Raw genomic sequence first — 13,118 nt, 5'->3', positions numbered from 1 at the left:
TTTGTGGTCTTGACCAGATTAGCAGATTATAACAACTAACAAGAAGATGAAATGTGCGGCGTCTGCTGGGGCCAAAATGGTGAAGGAAGGGACTTCGGCTGGTATCCGTTGGGCCAAACATCAATACCACAAAAATGCCCAGAACTGAAATGGTAGTCAGTGTCCAAAATTAGCAGAAGAAATGAGTGTGGGAAGGGCATATATGTGATCTATTTTGCTTCTGTTGTATTCTAGAGCAGACTTATATTGTATTAATTTTTGGGCTAAAGTTTTGAGTATATTAAATGACTGAACCATGTAGAACCATTGACTTGACTTTACATATATGGTTGTAAGGCCTCCTGGTTTTAGTCATCCATTAAAACAGGGGATATTTGTGCACTAAATGTTCACTCCATGCTTTATTTTTCTGCTGAAAAAATATTTGAATCAACAATAACCTCACAATCATGTTCAAAAGGCCTCTCATTGTCATGCTTATTTGAACTAAGCACTAATCCAGCATTGTAGGCTTCCTATCATTTCCTTGATTTTAGTCTCTACTTCAAAGCAAGATCATTCTAAAGCTACATTTATAAAAAATGATCTATTATTATTTTTTTGAGTAAAGGTTCACCTTTTCATTATGCCATCAATCATTCACAACTGATTTGACCTTGCATTATTGATTTTCCCGATGGGAAAACAGACCAATAACACAAGTTTATGAAGGAAAAGTAACCCCAAAGCATAGAAGTTGGGATCTTTCTAATCATGGGCATTACTGCAAGGCAGCCAACCGCCATCAGAGATTGCAACAAATTACTCAATTGTTGTTCTTTCACCTCAACAGGAAGCAGGCCATCCACGTCCTTGTCAACATTAAAATTGATTCATCAACTGGGCATCCATATTCCCAGTACTTGCGGCCAACTGAATTGTGGTCTCTTTCAATTCCTTAAGTGCCTGCATAAATGGTTGGGACATGACAAGACAAATAAATAAAGGGAGAGGAAAATTAGATAAAATGAAACACCCAAACTCAAAAATAAGACCATTACCAAGGCAGGTGGAGGCTGATAAACCATTGGGGTCTGCATTTGCTCATAGGCTTCTTGCATGTTTCTGTATAATTGCCCTAAGGTTGAATTTTTCTGCATACTTTTCCAGATTGTTGTCACTAACTTGCTAAGCACCAACTGTAACAAAAGTACTTGTAAGTTACTCGTCTATAAAATGTCTGAATTGTGTCTTTTCCCTGAGAAGCTGCAATTGATAATTCCAATATATTAGTACCTGATGTTTGAGGGTAGCTAAGCCTTTCATGTGCATTGGAGATTCAGGAATAACACCATTTGAAGGAGGTATGCCAACAATACCACATAAAATAGTCTGTCACAATAAAAGGAAAATTTATGAATCCACTAGAGATTTTTTATGGAGGTGAAAACAAAGAATGAAGAGTTAGATCAAGATGTCTTCAGGAGAGCAAAAGCTCTTCCAGAATAGGGTAGCCAGTGATAGTTGAACCTAAACATGAACCCTGACAAAAATTACAACATAGTTCTAAATAATATATATTTAGTGTGGTAATGGGCCTTGACACAATCTCTGCAATAATGGCCCTGCTTGATACAACATCATTTTTCAAGGGTTTTTTGTGAAGTTTCCTTTAAACTTTTCTATGCAGACTTCTTCCCTTTCTTCTTAGTGATTTCAGTGTAAGTGCTCGGTATACACTCTTTTAAGTGAATCTGTTCCAGCAATGTTCTTTCTGCAGTAACATTCCACCAAGAAAGTTAGCCAATTTATCAGTGGCATTCACACTGGTCACAAATGGCTGAAACATTTTTTTCAACCATTGGAACAGTGGCACTACGAACTTTAGGATCAATTCTATCATCAACTGCTCCAAATTGATCTTGCACATCCTGAATACGTATCGTATAAACAGTGATATACACAACCAATCATTTAAAATGCATACAGTCATTTCCTAGAATAGAGAATCCTTGTTCTGTTAGAGAATCCTAGTCCAAATCTTACAAGAACTAATCAAACTTCTAATTTGAGGACCAATATGATCTGCAATAGTAAAACTTATAATGCACTGCACATCTTCATTGTGCGCCAAAAGCTTTACTAATTCTTTAGCAACAGTGCAATTTGTCTTCTTACCCTCCACAAGTCTTTGACTTTTCACAACATTGTGTCTAGTTGAAGCCATGATTTCTTAACTGCCTCTCCTTGTGGATCTTCTCTTTGATTATGGCGTATTATCTCATTGAAACACTGGAATGCTGGATTGATACGGGCCTCAAGACTCACTTTCAGTCTTGCTCCTGCCAGCATGCGACGAGGGATTAGAACCAAGTTGCAGATTGTCTATCAAAAAACAGGTGTGATGGCCCAGGGAGCTCATGGTATCAACTTTTTGATGGAAGGTGCTACCTTGGAGACATATCTTTTACTAGTTTTATTCAGACCAATGGACAGCTTATATGATGTTGTTTTTTTATAAACTTCAGGTGAAATATATGTAATGTATATTTTTTTATTTTCAATATGAAAAAGTAGATGATTTTCTTCTAAGGCAAAAAAATATCAGTTTTCTTAGAAGAAAAATGAAAAAACAAAACACACGTTATTCACAGGGACACCTAGCATTCACTGAAGGCAAACCATCAATGAATTGACAGAAAAATCTCAAGCCTCTTCTACAGGAAGTTCGTAGAATATGGAGAAATCTCCAATGGGAATTCGATCAGCAATTTCAAACCTAAAACTGCTTCTCAAAACATAAGAAATTATTTCACAAATTTGAAACTTACTGACTCATCACTTGCATAAAGCGCATAACATTACTGCTCTGCCTCTCATCCAGCGGCTGTGTACACAACCATCGGAATTTAGAGAGTATTCCACAACAAAGGGTAAATAAGATGAAATCCACACAGTCAGATACCTTGAACCCCAATTCCATAAAGTACATATTTCAGTGCAAAGGATGCTTACCCTTCTGCAAGCCTGCACAATATCAGACTCCAAGCCTTGTATATTGCAGCGCACTTCCTGCCATACCCACAATGGTTCCAACAGTGTAAACAGAATAATCAGAATGAAAACAGGGTTGGAAACCCCATGAAAAAAGAAACGAAAGCAGTGGATTATTTAAATTACCTGGCTAAAATACCGTTGAAGTAAACTTTCTTTGACAATTCCACACATGCCATAAAAGTAAAGCAAATTCATCATCACCTGCAAATACACGATCAGCATGAGGCTAATATCTATCATGAGGCTAATGTCCAGGTGCATCAATATGATAGATACAGAAATTGTGAAAGAATAACGAAGCAGCCTCAGGGAAGAAGAACAACCCTTGAAAGCATGACATGTCTGTTCAAGAAACAAATAGATGCCGGACCAGTTAGTAACGACAAATAATTTAGTATACAAATTACACGGTTAATCACAAGGTTCTGTCAATCAATTGATTTTATTAATTTACAAAACTTCAAAATTCTTATTCCATCAATGTAATGTATTGCTGTGGAAGAAAAAGAAGATGTTACAATAACCACAGAAATGGCATCAGCCCATCAACATATTTCCACTCATTGCTTGCCAGATTAGCAAAAACTTGTTGGTGTGAAATACTGCTTTAAAGAAGTAAGTTCAATAATTTCACTCATTAGCCCAGAATGCACATTGCATGTCTGAATGCATTAACAGTATCGTTGAAGAGAAAAGGAAACACCAAGAGGGCGGCAATCAATAAAAGCAAATGATTTCATAAATGGAAAAAAATGCAAGAGACACTTGCGAAAATGAGGTGTCATCAAGAGTTTGCTACACCAGGATGCTATCAGGGCAAACTACAAAGTGATTTGAGCATGCTGATTGAACAAATACAATATAGTCTAAGATTCACTCCATGTCCACCATGATAGGAAATTTGAGGAATTAATCAAACCTGAAATCGGCATAGAGATGTATTGGAATTCCACACATGCCATAAAAGTAAAGCAAATTCATCATCACCTGCAAAAACACGATCAGCATGAGGCTAATATCTATCATGAGGCTAATGTCCAGGTGCATCAATATGATAGATACAGAAATTGTGAAAGAATAACGAAGCAGCCTCAGGGAAGAAGAACAACCCTTGAAAGCATGACATGTCTGTTCAAGAAACAAATAGATGCCGGACCAGTTAGTAACGACAAATAATTTAGTATACAAATTACACGGTTAATCACAAGGTTCTGTCAATCAATTGATTTTATTAATTTACAAAACTTCAAAATTCTTATTCCATCAATGTAATGTATTGCTGTGGAAGAAAAAGAAGATGTTACAATAACCACAGAAATGGCATCAGCCCATCAACATATTTCCACTCATTGCTTGCCAGATTAGCAAAAACTTGTTGGTGTGAAATACTGCTTTAAAGAAGTAAGTTCAATAATTTCACTCATTAGCCCAGAATGCACATTGCGTGTCTGAATGCATTAACAGTATCGTTGAAGAGAAAAGGAAACACCAAGAGGGCGGCAATCAATAAAAGCAAATGATTTCATAAATGGAAAAAAATGCAAGAGACACTTGCGAAAATGAGGTGTCATCAAGAGTTTGCTACACCAGGATGCTATCAGGGCAAACTACAAAGTGATTTTGAGCATGCTGATTGAACAAATACAATATAGTCTAAGATTCACTCCATGTCCACCATGATAGGAAATTTGAGGAATTAATCAAACCTGAAATCGGCATAGAGATGTATTGGAATTCCACACATGCCATAAAAGTAAAGCAAATTCATCATCACCTGCAAAAACACGATCAGCATGAGGCTAATATCTATCATGAGGCTAATGTCCAGGTGCATCAATATGATAGATACAGAAATTGTGAAAGAATAATGAAGCAGCCTCAGGGAAGAAGAACAACCCTTGAAAGCATGACATGTCTGTTCAAGAAACAAATAGATGCTGGACCAGTTAGTAACGACAAATAATTTAGTATACAAATTACACGGTTAATCACAAGGTTCTGTCAATCAATTGATTTTATTAATTTACAAAACTTCAAAATTCTTATTCCATCAATGTAATGTATTGCTGTGGAAGAAAAAGAAGATGTTACAATAACCACAGAAATGGCATCAGCCCATCAACATATTTCCACTCATTGCTTGCCAGATTAGCAAAAACTTGTTGGTGTGAAATACTGCTTTAAAGAAGTAAGTTCAATAATTTCACTCATTAGCCCAGAATGCACATTGCATGTCTGAATGCATTAACAGTATCGTTGAAGAGAAAAGGAAACACCAAGAGGGCGGCAATCAATAAAAGCAAATGATTTCATAAATGGAAAAAAATGCAAGAGACACTTGCGAAAATGAGGTGTCATCAAGAGTTTGCTACACCAGGATGCTATCAGGGCAAACTACAAAGTGATTTTGAGCATGCTGATTGAACAAATACAATATAGTCTAAGATTCACTCCATGTCCACCATGATAGGAAATTTGAGGAATTAATCAAACCTGAAATCGGCATAGAGATGTATTGGAATTCCACACATGCCATAAAAGTAAAGCAAATTCATCATCACCTGCAAAAACACGATCAGCATGAGGCTAATATCTATCATGAGGCTAATGTCCAGGTGCATCAATATGATAGATACAGAAATTGTGAAAGAATAACGAAGCAGCCTCAGGGAAGAAGAACAACCCTTGAAAGCATGACATGTCTGTTCAAGAAACAAATAGATGCCGGACCAGTTAGTAACGACAAATAATTTAGTATACAAATTACACGGTTAATCACAAGGTTCTGTCAATCAATTGATTTTATTAATTTACAAAACTTCAAAATTCTTATTCCATCAATGTAATGTATTGCTGTGGAAGAAAAAGAAGATGTTACAATAACCACAGAAATGGCATCAGCCCATCAACATATTTCCACTCATTGCTTGCCAGATTAGCAAAAACTTGTTGGTGTGAAATACTGCTTTAAAGAAGTAAGTTCAATAATTTCACTCATTAGCCCAGAATGCACAAAAACTTGTTGGTGTGAAATACTGCTTTAAAGAAGTAAGTTCAATAATTTCACTCATTAGCCCAGAATGCACATTGCATGTCTGAATGCATTAACAGTATCGTTGAAGAGAAAAGGAAACACCAAGAGGGCGGCAATCAATAAAAGCAAATGATTTCATAAATGGAAAAAAATGCAAGAGACACTTGCGAAAATGAGGTGTCATCAAGAGTTTGCTACACCAGGATGCTATCAGGGCAAACTACAAAGTGATTTTGAGCATGCTGATTGAACAAATACAATATAGTCTAAGATTCACTCCATGTCCACCATGATAGGAAATTTGAGGAATTAATCAAACCTGAAATCGGCATAGAGATGGTGGGCATGGAAATGTATCGAGATCGTAAGTTGATCACCAATATACAAATGATGATCCCTGTTTACAGAGTCATTTTTTCGAATGCAACAGAACATATGGAAATTTCATCATTGCTTCAGATTATCTCAAATAATAGAATAGAAGCTACCATGACAAATGCCCACGGTGGGCTCAATAACTTATACAGGGCTACCAGCAAAGCACAACCATCATGCAAATTGCGCAAACATTGCCTTTGCGTGAAATGACTGACGTAATCAATCTGCAAGACGCTAAGAATCATGTCAATAAGATACAGAGATGAAACTCACAGTTCAAGGCAACATCCGAATAAGTAACAAGGGCAGGCTTCTCCTGGTCTCCGCATACAAAAACAGAGATTGGCCCATGGCTAGTCTGCACAACATGCTCCTGCATTCAAAGTCACACCATTACAATAATGTAAGCCAAGACACATTTGCAGGCAAAACGGTTCAAAAGTTAAAAGAAACCCCCAAGTGGCAATGCTGGTCTGACACACAACAAAGCAAAACCCATAAAAGGCATTCACAGACAAAATTTAGGACACCCAGCACAATGTCTCGCAATTTTCCTCAATGCCTGTACATAATCTCTACAGAACCAAATATGAAGGTGAATGCAAACTGAGATCCAATTAGCAGGGCATTTTTATCTCAATGAAAAACCTGCACAGTGCATTTACCTTCCCACCCCAAGGAATCATTTCGACATCCACATAAACAGAGCCGCTGGAGCCATATACACCAAAACAGCGGGCTGAATCCGTTACACCAAAACAGCGGGCTAAATCCGTCAAAACAGGGAGTCGCCCTCCATTTGAAAACAAATTAAGCTCCGCCCTCCATTTCAAAACAAATCTAACATCCCAGGACCAAATCGACCCTCACAAACCACTCCCGGGACTAAATCGACCCTCACAAACCACTCCCAAACCAGAAAACCCAAACTGTAAATCAAAAATGGCGATTTTGCTCTCCCAAACCAGGAGCAAATATCAAAATGGGGGCGATTTTGATCAAATACGATTCCGCAAATATCAAAATGGGGCGATTTTGATCAAATTCGATTCGGTTAGTTTATCCGCCCTGGGCTAAAATAAAAAAATAAATTAATTTTTAAATAAAATATGGGCTAATTATATATAAAAAAAAATTATTATTTTATTTAAAAATTCGCCCTATTAAAATATAAAAAGTCTTAAATTTCGCCTTTGGGCTATTATTCGCCCCTAAAATTAACCTTGATGGCAAGCTCCCAACTTCCTTCCTCCTCAATGTGACTGAAAAACGACTGAACATCTGATCAATATGGTCATGAGTGTGCCCAACAAGAAGGAAACCAACCTTTACCTTTTGGAAAATTCTCAATTCAACAAGCATGTTCAGATACCCAAAAACAACCTGATTTTTGTTTTCACGGCAAGTGTTGTCCAATTGTAGATACAAAACTTCAGGAAGATTACCAGACCAATGAGAAATCACATCATGAATTATGGTTATGGTCAGATTTGCATCATTATGAATATTTGGAGCTGTGAAGTACACCCTTGGCAACATTTTCCCATTGAAGACCATACAACCGACCAAGTGAAACTGAATAAAATTTTCCTCTTGTAGATTTTTGGGTGTGCGAACAAAATGTGGTAAAAGTGTTTTCTTCTGGTCCATACCATCAATTATCAAACCCAAATATTTATTTGGATTATCATAACACTTCTTTCGATGCTTGTACAACTTCTTCCTTTCATTTGTTTGTTGTTCGCGATGCTCCTGAAGTTCTTTGACAATTAAATCTACACAACATAAAAGAAATTCATTAAGAAATATGTTTTCATAGTTGATGACTATACAATTTTAAAAGTAAAAGTTATGAACACTTACCTCTTTTTGAGCCTTCACATTTGTCCCTTTTTGATTTAAGAGAAGCACATGTACTGCAAATCCCCATCCTTGTCTTCTTAGGAATACGAACATTATTGAATTCTTTATTCCATATCTTCACAAAATATTGATATGTAATAAAGTGGCCCTGTCCCTCAACACTTTCTGCATATTCTTTGTATAAGTTGTAGATTTCTCGTCTTGAAAAATTATCTGGAATATGTATTGTCTCTCTATTTGGCATACACTCTCCATGCTTTGAAAAGAAATCTTTCATCCATGACATTGCAGTATTTGATAATGGCCCAAACTGTCTTTTATAACGTACTTCTGAATAAAATGTGGGATCCTTTTCCAAATTTTCTTGAATTCTCGAGAGACGAAAATTCCCAATTGAATGAAACATTTTGAAAGCTTTTCTACACAATAAAAAATTCCTAATATGATAATCATAACCTGACAATGTAGATTGCATGCAGCCAACTAAATATGAGTTTTTCATGCTTTTATTCATTGACAAATATCTCTTCCTGCTTTCTAATGCAAATGTGAAATCCATACGTTTCAAGCAATTTTTTTGGCAACATTCACTTGAAATGAGAGCGCTGATAGAACTTCTTCTCGTCAGATATTCTGCTCTACCCATTGTATAACTAGAATATCTTGCATCGATACGAAAAGGTTTGCTCCTACTCCTCGATACAATATTTCTTGGCAACATCTCCATCATTGGATCATCATTTTTATAAGGACTTTCATCATCATTAAGAGGAACGTTATCCACACTATGATCTGCTCTGATTTTCAAATTTTGACTGAGAGGATACCCTTCATCTTCCCCTTCTTCAGTGCTACTATCATAGTCCTTAGAATTCAGACTAAATGGAAAATCTGACTCGATGTTTAATGGATATTCTTCCTCATGTACATTGTCAGTGCTACTCTCATAGTCCATAGAATTAGGACTATGTTGAAAATGTGGCTGCTTACTTATTGAAGATGCTACATCCTGTCCTTTGTCACTGCTACCTTTATACTGATTAGAATTAGGACTAACTGCATCATCCTATTCTTCATCACTGGTGCTCTCATAGTCCTTAGAATCAGGACTAAGAGGACATTGTGATACTCCAATGTTTTGAAAATCATCATCCCGCGCTTCATCACCGCTGCTCTCATAGTCCTTAGAATCAGGACTAAGAGGACATTGTGATACTCCAATCTTTTGAAAATCATCATCCTGCACTTCATCACCGCTGCTCTCATAGTCCTTAGAATTAGGACTAAGAGGACATTGTGATACTCCAATCTTTTGAAAATCATCATCCCGCGCTTCATCACCGCTACTCTCATAGTCCTTAGAATTAGGACTAAGAGGACATTGTGATACTCCAATCTTTTGAAAATCATCATCCCACGCTTCATCACCGCTGCTCTCATGGTCCTTAGAATTAGGACTAAGAGGACATTGTGATACTCCAATCTTTTGAAAATCATCATCCCGCGCTTCATCACCGCTGCTCTCATAGTCCTTAGAATCAAGACTAAGAGGACATTGTGATACTCCAATCTTTTGAAAATCATCATCCCACGCTTCATCACCGCTGCTCTCATAGTCCTTAGAATCAGGACTAAGAGGACATTGTGATACTCCAATCTTTTGAAAATCATCATCCCGCGCTTCATCACCGCTGCTCTCATAGTCCTTAGAATCAGGACTAACTGGACACTGTGACACTCCATACTTTTGAAATTCATCATCATGCTCTTCATCACTGCTACTCTCATAGTCCTTAGAATTAGGACTAAGTGGACACTTTGACACTCCATTATTTTGAAATTCGCCATCATGCACGTCAAAACTGTTGCTCTCATAGTCTTCAGAATTAGGACTAAGTGGACATCGTGACCCTCCATTCTTTTGAACTTCACCATCACATTCTTCAAAACTGCTACTCTCATAGTCCTCAGAATTAGGACTAAGTGGACATTGTGACACCCCATTCTTTTGAACTTCACCATCATGCTCCTCATCACCGCTGCTTTCATAGTCCTTAGAATTTGGACTAAGTGGAATCTATGACTCTTTATTAATTTGAAATTCTCCATCCCCTCTTTAATCAGTGCTGCTTTCGAAGTCTTTAGAATCGGGACTAAGTGGAAGAATTCACTTTCTATTCATAGTGGAAGAATTCCCGCTATATTCATCAATATGAATAGAGTTGTTACACGAAGAAGATGTTGATGGTGTATAAACTGAAACTTCACCATCAGAGCAATCCATCACTTTCAAATAGAAAATGTTGAATGATACAAATGGAGTCTCCTAAGAATATTATATAGCTTAAAGAATGAAATATTCCCTCCAAAGTTATTCCCTCCAAAAATTTTCGCGAAAATATTTCCCTCCAAAAATTTTCACGAAAATATTTCCCTCCAAAAGTTTGTTAGATTTATTTACCTTTATTATTTTATTCTACAATTGATTGAAAAACGTAAACTAATTTATTTTTATGAAATAAATCACTAAAATTCAAATTGTAAATCACAACTTGTACATTAATTATTCTAATAGTTAAAGTATATAATATTTATTTAACAATTATTTTTTTCTAATTTTTATAATATATTCTCAAACAAATTAATCCCACATTCAATCCATTGTAAAACAACTCTACAATATTCTCTCTATAATAATGTAAAACAAACTATCCCACATTAAGCGTATGGAAAAACATCTTCGTAATTTCACTTATATAATAAATTTTGATATCACTATTACTCGCCTCACATCTTGGTTTTCTGAAGTCCCTTTAAAGACTCGTGAATTTGTGGAGCAACGATATTGCTATCAACAATATATACAACGAAGAATTGTCGCAATTGAAAGGTAAATACAATTATTTTTTCGAAATTTTCATATTAAATTACTTTAATGAAAAATAATTTTTTTTTTAAATTAAAAAAATTTCCAAGCCAAATTTTAATATTGCTATTTACCCCACCCCGCCCGCCACACCTCCCCCCTTCTCCAACCCCTGCCCCCCTAACTCCCGCCCGCCACACCTCCCCCCTTCTCCAACCCCTGCCCCCCTAACTCCCTCCCGCCCCCCAATTTTTTTTTATAAATTAAAAAATTTTCCAAGCCCACCCCACCCTGGGCCCACCCGGCACCCGCCCCCACCCCGCCCCCCCTATCCATCCCCCACCCCACCCCGGCCCCCCTGTCCATCCCACACCCCACCCCGGGCCCACCCGGCACTCGGCCCCCCTGCCCATCCCACACCCCACCCGGCACCCGGCCCCCCTGCCCATCCCACCCGGCACCCGCCCCTCCTCCCTCCCCGGCACCCCCGCCTACCCCGCCCCCACCCGGCGCACGACCCAACCCCGCCCGCCCCTCCCCTCCCCGGCACCCCCGACCCCCCCTCCCCCACCCGGCGCACGGCCCACCAGGCGCCCGCCCTGTCGTGGCGGAAAAAGTCGTTTGTGCGGACACAACTGACCTCCCTAGGATTCTAAACTCTCTAGCGACAAACAAGACAAAATGGAGTGATCTTTCTCTAAATACACCTTTTAAAACATGAAAGCTACAAGTGTTTAGGCTTACCTTATTCCAAACGCTGTTGTTGTAGTCCGTTCTTGCCGATCTGGATGAGCTCCTCCTTCACATCAATTCCTGCAACCACAAACAATCAAACAATTACCAAGCACTTGCATTTCATATAATAAAACATATATCCAACATGCAGACCAAGGAATACATGAAATAACTCATTAACACAAGCTATTGAGAAAAATAAACCAGTTTGTATTAATAACGAAACAAAGGAAACTCTTACAACCTGGCCTTGGTGTTGTGCAAGTTCCTCCCAGGGTCCATCAAGGGTCTTCCTCTACTTTGACAAAGCTCACCCACTTCCAAGTAGAATCAAGCAAAGACAATCTCTCCTCACAAGGTTCTAAATGGGAGTCCTAAATTCTGCAGCATTTACCCAAAGAAAATGTATAGCTCCAACCTCTCCTCCTTCTGGCTCAAGGTCTTTATTTATAGTGCTGTAAAGAGGTTATTCAGGTCCACCATGAATGGGATAATCCTCCTCTTTGGGTGGGATAGCTCCCTTATTGATGGGATAAGTTCCTCCTTAATAGGGATACATGAACCAGCTGGAGGCGCATCCATTTCATCAAACCGACCTCTAGAAAGATCTAGAAGTAACCACAAGTAATTTTTTTAAGATGAAACTTGCGCATTTTGCCTTTTACAGAAGGACGCACCTGTCCCTTAACATACAGAGCGTCCAAGGACGCAGCCTTTGTGAACATTGTGAGCGTCCCCGCAGGTAAGGCTTGAGAGAATCTGCGTCCCCAGAGATAAACACATTTTTTACAAGACTTTCTCTCTTCTTTGAGTTTGAGATGGATAGCAGAAGCATAAGACTTGCCTAAGAGGGTAGCATGACTGTTGATTGAGCCATACTAACTGTAAATAGTCATGGTGACATTTTTTAGTGTAACAGATTGCCCCCTAAAGTGCGAAGCCTGGAATAGATTAGGGTTTTGTAATTCTAGGAAGGGTGAAGCACTTTATCATTTCAAGGATTGTCTTGTGGATGACCTGGTTGGAACCTGCAATTTTCAACACAAAATACATGTATAAGATTATATCATCACTGAGGTAAGCATTCCCATACTCAGATTCAAAACTTTAACTAATGGACTAACTACTCTGATACAGGAATGATCTTGCAGTACATCATTTTTATAGACTTTTGTAGACACAGTATGGACGCAGCCATCTGTTTAT

At 38.0% G+C, this 13,118-nt stretch overlaps 1 protein-coding gene across 5 annotated transcripts; it reads right to left on the bottom strand.

The window, feature by feature from the left end:
- Positions 1-684: 684 nt before the first annotated feature.
- On the bottom strand, positions 685-6,918 carry LOC149256013 (protein NDL1-like). 5 transcript variants are annotated; one of them, XM_089460628.1, is made up of 9 exons: positions 6,722-6,918; positions 5,530-5,597; positions 3,956-4,810; positions 3,160-3,237; positions 2,995-3,051; positions 2,811-2,866; positions 1,276-1,371; positions 1,041-1,178; positions 685-945 (listed from the first exon to the last, which is right to left on the bottom strand). In XM_089460628.1, exons 4-7 carry the CDS (start codon positions 3,232-3,234, stop codon positions 1,302-1,304), a joined length of 258 nt encoding a protein of 85 aa, XP_089316754.1. In that variant the 5' UTR covers positions 3,235-3,237; positions 3,956-4,810; positions 5,530-5,597; positions 6,722-6,918; the 3' UTR covers positions 685-945; positions 1,041-1,178; positions 1,276-1,301. The 5 variants fall into 4 exon arrangements, 4 of the variants coding, with proteins under 4 accessions (XP_089316754.1, XP_089316755.1, XP_089316756.1 ...); XM_089460630.1 differs by lacking the exons at positions 685-945; positions 1,041-1,178; positions 1,276-1,371 and adding exons at positions 1,378-1,753; positions 2,158-2,321; XM_089460629.1 differs by lacking the exons at positions 3,956-4,810; positions 5,530-5,597.
- Between the last annotated feature and the right edge of the window lie 6,200 nt (positions 6,919-13,118).

Source organism: Pinus tabuliformis, chromosome 7 (genome assembly GCF_031772625.1).
Source record: "Pinus tabuliformis cultivar Carrire ecotype Pingquan chromosome 7, CPIR1, whole genome shotgun sequence".
NCBI classification, from domain to species: domain Eukaryota; kingdom Viridiplantae; phylum Streptophyta; class Pinopsida; order Pinales; family Pinaceae; genus Pinus; species Pinus tabuliformis.
Note: the sequence above shows the minus strand (reverse complement) of the source record. Positions and strands in the feature narration are given on the sequence as shown.